Below are 12,674 nucleotides of genomic sequence, written 5' to 3' on the forward strand. Positions count from 1 at the left end.
CATGTTTGATTGTATTTGTTACAATAAAAATCTTTAACATTTTTTAAAGTGAAAGATTTTTTTTCCTAGCTGTTATCAAAGTTTTTATCAAAATACATGTGAAAATATAAAGTTTGATTATTAGTTTATAATGTAATAAAACTTATATGTGTTTTTACAATCTATCCTTCTATAGAAAACATAATGTTTTTTTAATACTCTGTTTAATTGTAAAATTTTATAAAAACATTTACAAAATGTAAACTAAAACTTTTTATATTAAATTTTAGACTTTAATTGTATAATTAAATTTTTAGTCAGTTTTCCATTGATAAATTCATTTCAAATAGATTTTACATAATAAATATACATATTTTTTAGGTTTACATATACTAATTGTTAAAATGCATACAGCTCTTCCTAAAAAGTATGTTGTTTTCACTGGAGTTACTAGGTGAGTATGATAAGAAAAGTATTTAGTTTCACGAAAGTTTTAAAATAATTTTATTTTTTCTTTAAATAGAAGATAAATAACCAATATTTAAAGATATACAATTCTTAAGTTTAGTGTTTTTTAGACTCAATTTAATATACTTTGGTATGACTTAATTTTTTCAAAGATTTTTCTTCTTTTTACGTACCAATTAATGTTTGTAGTTCTGAAATAAATAACTGGTCAACAGTGGGATTGGCTATTCAATGATTCAGGAATTAGCAAGGAAGTATGCACAAAAGTATTTTATGCATTTCATAATACTGTGTCGATGTATGAAAAGAGGTGGCAAACTGGAGCAAGTTATTTTAAAAAGCTTCACTAATATAGAGTGCACACTAATTTATGTTGATCTTGGTGACATTCCTTCGGTTGTGAGTTGCTCAGAAACAATACTTAAAAAGTTTGTCATCAATAAATAATTATTTTTTAATCTATATTTTCCAACATGAGTTTGAAGTTTAGTTTAGTGTTTGATAAATATAGTTATTAAGTTGAACAGTAAACATTTTATAAATCTTTAAATATTTTTCTAACTTTTTAATCACATTATTTTCTTATTAAAATTTTTAACTAATTTTAATAAATAAAATTTATAATTAATCATTTTTATTTAGAAACTTTAATTCCTCTATTAAAATATATATTGCTCCTTATTGTATTTACTAAGATCGTTTATTAACAATAATTTTTTAAACAACTAAACATGAAAAAGCAGTTAGTCAACATAAATATTTTTTTTTTGTTTTAATATCTGTGTAATAGTTAAGATTTATTTTTAAGTAAGTACAGAGTGTCTATTTAAAACAAAACTAGAATTTTAAAGCTAGTCTTTTCTAAGCATTACTATAAGAGTTTTATGGCCTAAGAAGCTAGCTATAAAATTTATTCAAAAACAAAATATACAATAAATTGTAATAAGATACTTTTACCAAATAATAAAAGAAAGACAAACAAAAAACTGTTCAAAATATAGTTTTTATACATAAAACAAGTCTTTTTCAACAACACAAATATATTTCAACAATTTTCTTCAGTGTGATTACAATTGTAACAAGGTAAAACAAATTTTAAACTTATATAGCCTTTTTAATTATATGAGAAATTATCAATCAATTAGCAAAAAAAACCCTAAACTATAACAAAAAATTAAAAACAACAAGGAAAACATAATTAACTGTAACAATTTAAAACAAAACAAAATTAGTCTAATTTAAACAAGGATAATGAGTAATCAAACTCTCTTTGTTTGCATAATTCTGGCTTGTCTAAGTGAATATAAATAGCTTCTATTTTAATTAAATCAAAAATGTTCGTGCAACTTCTTAAAACTTTGAACTTTGTCTCACTGTAATTATTACCACATTTAGGATTTTTTTTTACTAAGTGCTCTGAAATTGATGATCTTTTTGTTGCGTTTAAGGTTGCAATACTCATTTTCTTCGGTTGATTTTTGATATGGTCTTTCACGCACTTAGGTACGTGCTCTTTTATTCTTGTTTCTAAATGCCTAGAAGTTTGTCCTATATAGCTGTTTGCGCAACAGCATTTATACGTGTATACCACGCAACTTTTGTGTTTGTAGGATATTAGATCTTTACCTCTAGGATTTAGGATAGCAGCAGATGTAAAAATTACTCTTGGTTTAGAAGCATGGTAAACTTTTTCTGTCATATTCTTGATATCTCTTTCAACTTGTTTTGATTTTTCACCCACATAGGGCAAAATTAATAGAACAGGACATTTCTCTGGTCCATAAGGTTTTGTGTACTTTAGTCTTTTCAATTCAGTTTTGAATACCTTATCAATCAACGGATTAGGGTATCCGTTCTTTATTAGTAATTCTTTTATAACCTTAAGTTCATTCTGAAATACTTCTGGCGAACATATTTTATTTGCTCTATGAAATAGGGTTTTAATCAAACCAATTTTTCTTCTTTTACTGCAATATGATTGAAAGTTAAGGTATTGACCAGTAAATGGTTTTCTGAAAATAGACGTTATGAAATTATTATCCTTTCTTTTGATTAAAACATCTAAAAATGATATTTGATCATTTTCTTCATTTTCTTTTGTAAATTTAATAGCACTATGCAAAGAGTTTAACCTCTCAAACAATAAATTACTAACTTTTACACTATCACTGATAACAAAACAATCATCCACGTATCTCATGTACTTACAATTTGAATCGAATTCTGGTAGAACTTTGTATTCAAGATAGCCCATAAATATGTTTGCCAATGTAGGTCCTAATGGGGAACCCATGGCAATACCATCAATTTGTCGGTATAATATATTATTAAAACTGAATTCAACTTCTTCTGTTGCGAGTCTCATTAGTCTATAAGGTATTCAAAACTGAATTGAAAAGACTAAAGTACACAAAACCTTATGGACCAGAGAAATGTCCTGTTCTATTAATTTTGCCCTATGTGGGTGAAAAATCAAAACAAGTTGAAAGAGATATCAAGAATATGACAGAAAAAGTTTACCATGCTTCTAAACCAAGAGTAATTTTTACATCTGCTGCTATCCTAAATCCTAGAGGTAAAGATCTAATATCCTACAAACACAAAAGTTGCGTGGTATACACGTATAAATGCTGTTGCGCAAACAGCTATATAGGACAAACTTCTAGGCATTTAGAAACAAGAATAAAAGAGCACGTACCTAAGTGCGTGAAAGACCATATCAAAAATCAACCGAAGAAAATGAGTATTGCAACCTTAAACGCAACAAAAAGATCATCAATTTCAGAGCACTTAGTAAAAAAAAATCCTAAATGTGGTAATAATTACAGTGAGACAAAGTTCAAAGTTTTAAGAAGTTGCACGAACATTTTTGATTTAATTAAAATAGAAGCTATTTATATTCACTTAGACAAGCCAGAATTATGCAAACAAAGAGAGTTTGATTACTCATTATCCTTGTTTAAATTAGACTAATTTTGTTTTGTTTTAAATTGTTACAGTTAATTATGTTTTCCTTGTTGTTTTTAATTTTTTTTTATAGTTTAGGGTTTTTTTTGCTAATTGATTGATAATTTCTCATATAATTAAAAAGGCTATATAAGTTTAAAATTTGTTTTACCTTGTTACAATTGTAATCACACTGAAGAAAATTGTTGAAATATATTTGTGTTGTTGAAAAAGACTTGTTTTATGTATAAAAATTAAAATTAGCAGACATATGTTTAAAATTTCAAAATATAGTTTTAATTGTTTGCTAATAAAAGATCCTAGTAAAGTAACTTCACTGGAATATAAATAAAAACAAATTATACAGTAATCTTCCTTTATTCTACCAACATATGTTTCTGTGTGTCAACGAATCAACACACTTCAACTGGGTTCTGTAAAAAATAATTACTGTAATGAGAGAATAGAAGCATAGAATAAAGTAGGTGTATATATGTTTTCATTAAAATAAGATATATTCTACAGATAATAGTTATTAATAGGTGAAATACTTAACATTAAATCCGACTGTTATAAAATTATATGATATTTGTAATTATTAAGTCTAAAATAAATAAGTAAGCTAAATTACACAACAAAATATAATATAAACAAACAACTTTTTATTTTAGACTTAATAATTACAAATATCATATAATTTTATAACAGTCGGATTTAATTTTAAGTATTTCACCTATTAATAACTATTATCTGTAGAATATATCTTATTTTAATGAAAACATATATACACCTACTTTATTCTATGCTTCTATTCTCTCATTACAGTAATTATTTTTTACAGAACCCAGTTGAAGTGTGTTGATTCGTTGACACACAGAAACATATGTTGGTAGAATAAAGGAAGATTACTGTATAATTTGTTTTTATTTATATGACAAACAAAAAAGCGACCTTTAATTTAATGTAGGTTTTCAAAAATTGATGCAATTTATTTAAACGCTGGAATCATGCCAGTATCTAGTCTGAGATGGACATATGTAATGAAGGGTTTATTCAATGGGTAAGTTTATTGTCTTGCTTGTTATATAAGTTTTATAACAAAACTTTAAATACTTTTTTTAATGTACAGTTTTAATTTTGAATATTTTAAATAATCACCGTAACATCTATAATACGAGTCTCCTAATTCAATAAATATTATTGCACTAAACTAACATTTAGAATTTTTTAGAATTTATTATCAATAGTTAACATAAATTTAGATGTAATTATTTAAATTTAATTGCTCCAGAAAAATTAGTCTTGTTATTAAACTATTTTTCTGTTCTTAAAATCAATGTTTAAAGTGTTATTTTTAACCTAATGTTATTCTAAGGCATAGCTTTAAATAATATAATTTAAAGAATGTAAGCTTTGTAATCGTTTTGAATATTTATTGAAATACTCTTTATGTTTTTTAACATACTGATTTAAGTTTTTTTTTTCTTTTTCTACCTAAGTGAAACAAGTGATAAATTTTATTTTAGAATTTAAGACAAAAAGTTTAGTGTATAATACTTACATCTTTTATTTGATTTTTTCAAATATTCTAACCCTATATATATAAATATTTTATAATTTTATTAGAGATATATTGAAAGTTATGAACAATGGCGAAGGATTATTTGAGTTAAATGATTGTGCTGTTGAAGACTCTGGTTTACCTATAATTTTTACAACTAATGTTCTTGGACACCATTTACTAGTAAATTTTGTTTTTTATAAATTTTTTGCTTTTTTATTAATCACAAAATGTTTTCATTTTTGATCTGTAATAATCAGGACGAACTAATTTAAAAACAAAAACAAATTTTTATGGTTGAATTGTAAAACATTTGTGAAAATATACAGTTTTCGTTTATGTTAAATTTAAAAAGTTTTTATTAGTTTAAACAAAGTCATTAAAATTTTTCTTTCCCTAATCTTGATTTAACATAATAGAAAATAATTTAAAGAGCTAAATAGCTGTTTTAATTTTCTTGATTATTATTAATTACTTTAAGTTGAAGGTTTAAAAAGTTAGCTAGGTAGTTTTTAGCATACTCTGTAGCTTACCAGTACTATTTCATGTAATAATACATTTAAATCTTTAAAATTTTATAACTTTCAAAAGTTAAAAATTAAAAGCAAACAATTTACTTTTTTCAGTTTCAATAGACATATATATTTTTTAAGCTCAAAAAGGCTAAATAATTATTCAAAGGTACACTGCTTATTATGAACTTAAATAAAATAAATTATTTTTACTTAAATGCAGAAATTTAAAGCGGTCATACTCAAGAAATCTAAAACATAATATGTTTAAAATATTAAAAGTTTGTAAATTACAATTGGTGTAAAATCTTAAATGTTAGCTAAACGGTTGTAGTTACAAACAAAATTGTTTTTGTAAACTATAAAAGGAAAAGTTATGTAAAAAAGTGTGTTTATTTAGTTCAATCTTTAAAAGAAGTTGCATTTTATGTTAATGATGTGAATTTTATGTGAATGTAATTTTTTAATGGCTTATTAGTGTTGTGTGTCAAATATTACAGTAACTTTCTATCATTTTTATTTGTTAGAAAATTTAATTTTTATTTAAATTCAATAAACAATTATTTAAGATAGTTGTTTTTATTATAAAAAGTAGTAATTACTTAAATTACGTTTATAAAGCTTTGACAAACAAAAAATAAAATTAAAAAAATTTTAAGTAATGTAACAGATTATTTTCTAAAATGTAAAATTAGTTTCAAACATGTTCTTTCACAAGTTTTTGTTTTATTGTATAAAAATACATAAACTTCAAGGTAATAAAAAGTTGTATTATATATGTTTAGTAAACAAATCATGATATTGCAGTTTGTTCAAACGATAAAGTTGTAAATTTAGATAACACAAGCATATACGCTTATATTTTATCACTTTGTAGTACACTTTACTTTGGTGATGACTTTTTTGTTATTATTACAAACCTTAATCATGTTTCATTTTATTTGGTGTCTATTTGTGAATTTTAGATGTTTCAACTTGTTTTTTATAAAAAACTTTAAAAAAACCAAAGCGTGTTTTCGTTCAGGTGCGACAGCTGGAAAAACTTCTCGTCAACAGATCTGTGAATGAAGAGCGAGCCAGAGTTATTTGGACCTCGAGCATGAGTTCCAACAAAAAATACTTCACTTCTCTAGACGTCATGGCTAAAAAAAGGTTACGCTCCGAAGCATACGTTTAAAACATATTTAACACAAGTATGTTACTTGAGTTCATGAACTTTGCTTTCGTTTTTAGCAAATTTATAAAAAGTTATAATGATAGCTTTTTATTTGACATTTTACTTTCAGTTCTGAACCTTATGCAAGCTCAAAATACGTGGTTGACGCAGTTGCTTGTGGATGGAACAACAAGATAATTAAGCAGGAAAATCGAAACAATCACAGTTCTATAAATAGGTTACTGATTGTTATTTAATTGAGTTTTTGTTGTGCTGCGTTTCACATTCATAATGGGTTTGTAGACCTATTTACACTAGAAAAGGGTATATAGTTTTTCATGGAAACATTGTTTTTATTTAAAACTTTAATATAGTTAATTTAAAAATAAGTTATAATTTAAATATTTTTTTCTCAAGTTAATTCCACCACCATTAAGTATTTAGCTAAACATATAAACGTGTACTAAATACAGCTTTGTTTAGTTTTAAAAAAATAGAGTAGCAAGTTTTAAGTAAATTTAGTACTTTGTTTCAATAGTAAAAAAAGCTTAAAAGATATTTTTCTTTTCATCAAAATTTCTTGTACCATTTTTATATTTCAGCATTAATGTTAGTTGTTTAGCTATGAAATATCCTCAGCCCAAAAAATTAATTTAAAAAAATATGTTAAAAATAAACAAAAGTTAGAATTTTTTGTTTCAAATTTAAGATGTTTTAATCTTTCTTATTATGATATAACATTTTTTTATGATTTTTGGTAATCTTTTGTTATAAAAAATACATGTCTGATTTATAGAAATAAAATCATAACAAATGAAGCTTAATAAATCTAATCTAGATAGGAAGTTTACACTCCTTAAATTATTTTTAGTCAATAAGTTTATAAGTATAATATTTGTAGTTTTAAGAATTTAAAAGTTGAATTTATTCCAACTTATTTTACTAAAAGCAAAGTATCATATTTTTTACTACAAAATTGTTTACTAATGTTTAAAAGAATCAATTTTAACTCCTAACGATTTTTATTAATTGAAATAAATTGGCAACAATGGGGCCTAACAATAGTTTAACTCTTTTTTTTCAACAGTTGAGCTTTTACATTTTTTCTAATGTTCAATGTGCATACCTAATACGCTCTCTAGTATATTAGTGTTTTATCTAATACTAATCAAAAATATTTTCTTTTATTTCCAGTTATGTTTTCGACATCCAAGTTAATTTTACTTTTATTAAGTAAAATGTGGAAACTTTTTATAACTGTTCAAAATATAGTTTTTATCGTTTGTTAACAAAAGATCCTAGTGAGGTAACTTCACTTTGTTTTTATTGAAACTTTTTATACCCAGCTATTCTATATTTTCTTAAACATTATAATACAAGATAGTTATGTTGATTTTAGCTCTTTTACTTTTTTTTCTATAAAAAATCATATAATCTTAATATTTTTTTAGTTTTACATACAAATTATTTTCTTCTTAATTTTGCATAAACGCATGTTATTATATTTATAATGCTTTAAGTATTGCTAGTCAATACTCAACTGTAATCAAAACAAAAATCTAATTGAACTAGTTTTATTTTTTTTAATTCATAACATTTTTTAGTTTTAGCTTTTAAAAACAAATTATAATTAACTCATATAAAAAACTAAACATTAGTTTTAATAATTTTTTATAACTAAAAATTTAATGAAAAATCTCTATAATTTATCTAAAAACTGTTATATGTATTTTTCAACTCTTTACATTTTAGCATTGTTGTTGACCCGGGAACGGTTATAACAAACCTGATGACTGCATTTCTTCCTTTCTGGTTCTTGATGATCTTTGTTGCACCTTTCTTCTTTATTGTAAGTTGTTAAATTGTTACTATACCCCTATTATTTTTCTAATAATTAGGTAAGATTCGACCGTACATTTCTTATTTCAAAAAATTAATCAAAAAGATCAATTAAGTTGTTTATAAAGTTATTGTTCGCATATAAACTATTTATATTTTTTGAATTTTACATAACTTATTTAATCTTTAACAAAATTTATTTTTGTTTGATGTAGTTTGTTTTACTCTAGTTTTTTACATACTGAGCACTGTATTAATAAATAGTACTAACATTTTCAAAACTAAAACTTTATGAAATTTTATAGATAGTTTGCAAGTTACCTACATATTTTTAAACTAATTAATTTTTGTTATGCTTTTTATAACATATATATTTTTATGTTAATAAAGTTTTTATAGACTTAAAATACATTTAAACTATATTTTATGACATTTCAAAAAACTATAATAAACTTTGTTTTACAAGGTAATTGTTAAATTTTAAATTTATTTATAGAACTAAGTTTTTAAACTCTAAAGTCTGTTGGTAACTGTTTATTTATTTATTTTTTATTATAAATAACAATAATTTCAAACTTTGTTGTTTTAAGTATAATATTAAATGTTTTTGCTAAAAATTAAGCAAGTTTTAAAATAAGTTTATAGTTAAACTACTTATATATGTATTTATTTTGTTGTTATTAACCACTATGTAATTAAAATATGTAAAGATTACTAATTAATTTTTCGGAGAAAATGTTTATAAACTAACGTTACGTGTAACTAAAATAAAATAGTTGTTATGCTGCAGCTATTATTGCTGAAACCTTTGACTTTTTGTTTTTTGTTGGTCTTGAAATAGTTCTTTTTTATCTGTTTAAATCAAGAAGTTATGTACTTAAAAACTAACTACTTTCCATTAGTTTAAAATTTTACTGTATTTGATAAAAAACATTTATGTTAAACTCAAATTATAACCGTGTCAAAAATATTTACGGTCAGCATTTTCATAAGTTTGTTACGAATGAACAAAAGCTTGTTTTTAACAAAATTACTACAAAATTTGTAATGTACTTCAAACAAGCTGAGTTTGAACGACTTCAAATTCATGATACACCACCTTAAAAATTCATTTCACTATCAGTCGCAACTTTACCGGATGTATATAATTTTATCTAAGTTTGCCTCAGTTATGCTCTTAGCATTTTTGTACGTTTTTAATTGTTAGTTAGTTTAAAGTGGGGGGTTTGTTTTTTTCATTCGTTAGATTATGAATTAGTAGATAGAAAAATATATTGTATAGAAAAGCGTTTATAAACTTGTATCTTAATTTTATATAATTCCTTTTAACGCATTTTATTTTCTTTTTTTATTGATTTAAATGTGCAATTTTTCTGTTTTTGTGCCATGCGTGTTTTTAATTCTGAATTACTTTTCGCATTATTCCGACTAAATACTTAATTATAAAGCAATAATTGTAATACTTTCAGTTTTTTTAGTAAAATAACATATTTTATTAAAACAAGTCAGTCGCTAAGTGTTCGCTACTGTTTTTGAGTGCTTTTGTAAACGCGTTATATTTTACGTCAACTCAATATATTAGTCATTTAACATTTTTCAAAAACAACAAACCTATAATTCATTTAACCACCAATTGGGCGCGGTTATCTTAATAACAAGCGGCAAATCGGTGACTTTTCGCGATTATTTCATCTCCACAGCAGAGAAACTACATGGAAGCACGGCACTCTTTGTTGTCCGTAATAACTGTCTAGTGTTTCCCTGGATATAAGTACTTTGCGTGTTTCAACTGCGCCGTACTATTTTGTTGTAATGCGGCAGAGAGGTTACATACTTTCGCGTGTTTTAAAAATGCGCCGAATTCTTATTTCGTGATCTAATTGTTTTGTCGGTTGAAGTATTTTTTTGGACTAAAAATAACTTTTGAAACAATTTAAACCCGCTTAATATTCGGTAAGCTTTGTTCCCACATGTGTAAAACATATTTGTTTTCGTATCTTTAACGTTTTACGTTTTACTCTGAGTTTCTTATTAGTTCCAGATTTTTTTGAAGTAAATATGTTATTAAATCTTTTTAAATATACTTTAAAGTTTATTCCTTGAAAAACTTTTTATATATGCTTAATTATAAATTTTGTATATTTCAAATAACTTTTTCTGTATATAAGTGTTTATGTATCAAAATTATAGAAAAAATGAATAATATTTTTAAACAAAATAGAACATTTTACAAGTTTAAAAGTTTTAAAGATAATAGAATCTTTTTTCAAGATTTCAACTAAGCTCTCCATTTAATAATTAGTAATTACTAGTGCTTTATAATTTTTATGTTTAGAAATTTTTTTTTTATATTGATTACTACATTTTTGATCTATTACTGCTGCCCGCGAGGGCTTTTTTCTAAACAATGTGTGCAAAAGCAGCTTGTTCTTAAAAAAATCAGCCAGTTGTTTTATCAATCATGGAGCGGCAAAGAGTCACCAATACTTAAAAGTTAAAACTTTCAAATTTAGTTTGTTTTTTATGAAACTAAAATATTTCTGGACAGAGCAAAAGGTTTAGAACGTTTAAACGAGTTTAAACGTAAAAGTTTACGGTTTAACATTTAAGTTAGTTAGGTTTAAAAATTTATAGTTTTTCATACTGAAAATACTAAAACGTTGAAACAGTTGCGCGTTGTCAACCCGAGCAACAACATTCTGCCCATCAACGCCACCTCGTCATTCTTGCAAGCCTTCGAGCATCAGCAACCAGCCGAACCTCACACCAAAAGTTCCTGCCAAAGTGCCAAAATGAAGATTTGCTCCTGCACTTCCATCGGCATGAAGAACTTCACCACGCTCCAGCCACTGGATGTCGCTAGCAAGCTGGCAGACGACGTGTTCAAGCAAGTTGACTTCATAGCCAAAAAGGCCGTGCTGCAAACCGTTCACAAAAAAGAACACTAGCGTCGTTATTTTGTTTATTTTTTGTATGTCAATTTATTCTCTGTAAAGATTGTTTTAAGTAGTTTGTTTGAATGAAACTACTCCGAAATTTAGATAAGTTTTATGAACTTTTAGTAAAAGTGATGAACAGTTAACTATCTATTTAAAGTTTCGATGACAACAACTGCTCTTATATACAATAATATCATGTCATTTTCTTTAATTTTTCTTTGTCTACCAGTTTGGTAGAAACTCATGACTATTAGTCTTACTATTAGTTTACATGACTATTTCAATTTTTATAATCAATTCGTTTCGTTTCATATTTAAAATTCCATCTTCAAATAAATGTGTCTAAATTTCGATTTTACCTTTTCTTATGTGACAAATTAATGACGTTGCCATGGCTTATGTGTTTACTGAAAGTTTGTTTTTACCTATTTTAAACATTTTTAACCATTTCACTGTTACTGACCTTCATTTTAATCTACTGTATTTTTATATTTGTACGGCACAACCTCACTTCACACCATTGACACAATAATATTAAATCGTTCTACTGATTTGTGTTTTTATTTGTAACAACAATATATAATAGAATAAGTAGAACTTTTTTTTAAGTTTTAAACACTAAAAAATTTAATCAAGTATTTGAAACTTAACCAAGTTGTAATTTTTGATTTTTTTATAAAAAATATTTTTAACAAGAACAGTATATTATTTCTTATTGCTTTAACCAGTAGTTATTTAGATTATCTCCACCAAAGCTAAGATGTTTTTTTTTCTCTATCATTCAATAAGAACTAGACTGCACTCAAAAGTACTTGAGCATGTTTGGTTTGGTAATACAACAGTTCATTGTGACATGTCTGCCTGATGAGTCTCAATAAGGTTGGAAACCGAATTGTCATATTTCCACTGTTGTTGATGGTAGTGCGGTGCTGTCTATTGCATTAAAAAAGTAAAAGTATAAACTAATTCAACTATTTTTATCTATTTTTATATTACTTCTACAAAATTTAATACTCAAACATTTATTTCTAAGATATATAGCAACATAAAACCAAGTTGTAGCACTAAATAAATATAGTTTACTAAGCATGAGAATCACTAATTCAGTAAAAACACTATGTTTAAAAATTACGTTTAAAATTTATTTAATTTTTAAGAGTAACAAACTATCAATAAACAATAATTTTATTATTTGCTAAAACAACACTAAAGTAAAAATGTGTAATAAAGTTTTTTTTTGCTGTAAATTTCACGAATGCTATAACCTAAAACAG

General features: G+C 24.9%; 1 protein-coding gene and 1 long non-coding RNA gene across 2 annotated transcripts; both read left to right on the forward strand.

Moving 5' to 3' along the window:
* The first annotated feature begins 361 nt into the window (after nucleotides 1–361).
* On the forward strand, nucleotides 362–4,453 carry LOC145847929 (uncharacterized). The gene is made up of 3 exons (XR_014371610.1): nucleotides 362–433; nucleotides 663–875; nucleotides 4,361–4,453. It is a non-coding gene; the product is annotated as an uncharacterized LOC145847929 (long non-coding RNA).
* A 564-nt stretch (nucleotides 4,454–5,017) lies between these two features.
* LOC145847928 (3-keto-steroid reductase/17-beta-hydroxysteroid dehydrogenase 7-like) lies at nucleotides 5,018–11,586 on the forward strand. The gene is made up of 5 exons (XM_082953763.1): nucleotides 5,018–5,137; nucleotides 6,491–6,618; nucleotides 6,753–6,860; nucleotides 8,375–8,471; nucleotides 11,131–11,586. Exons 1-5 carry the CDS (start codon nucleotides 5,036–5,038, stop codon nucleotides 11,407–11,409), a joined length of 714 nt encoding a protein of 237 aa, XP_082809889.1. The 5' UTR covers nucleotides 5,018–5,035; the 3' UTR covers nucleotides 11,410–11,586.
* The last annotated feature ends 1,088 nt before the right edge of the window (nucleotides 11,587–12,674 follow it).

Source organism: Thalia democratica, unplaced genomic scaffold, assembly GCF_965202585.1.
Source record: "Thalia democratica unplaced genomic scaffold, ktThaDemo2.hap1.1 HAP1_SCAFFOLD_1154, whole genome shotgun sequence".
NCBI classification, from domain to species: domain Eukaryota; kingdom Metazoa; phylum Chordata; class Thaliacea; order Salpida; family Salpidae; genus Thalia; species Thalia democratica.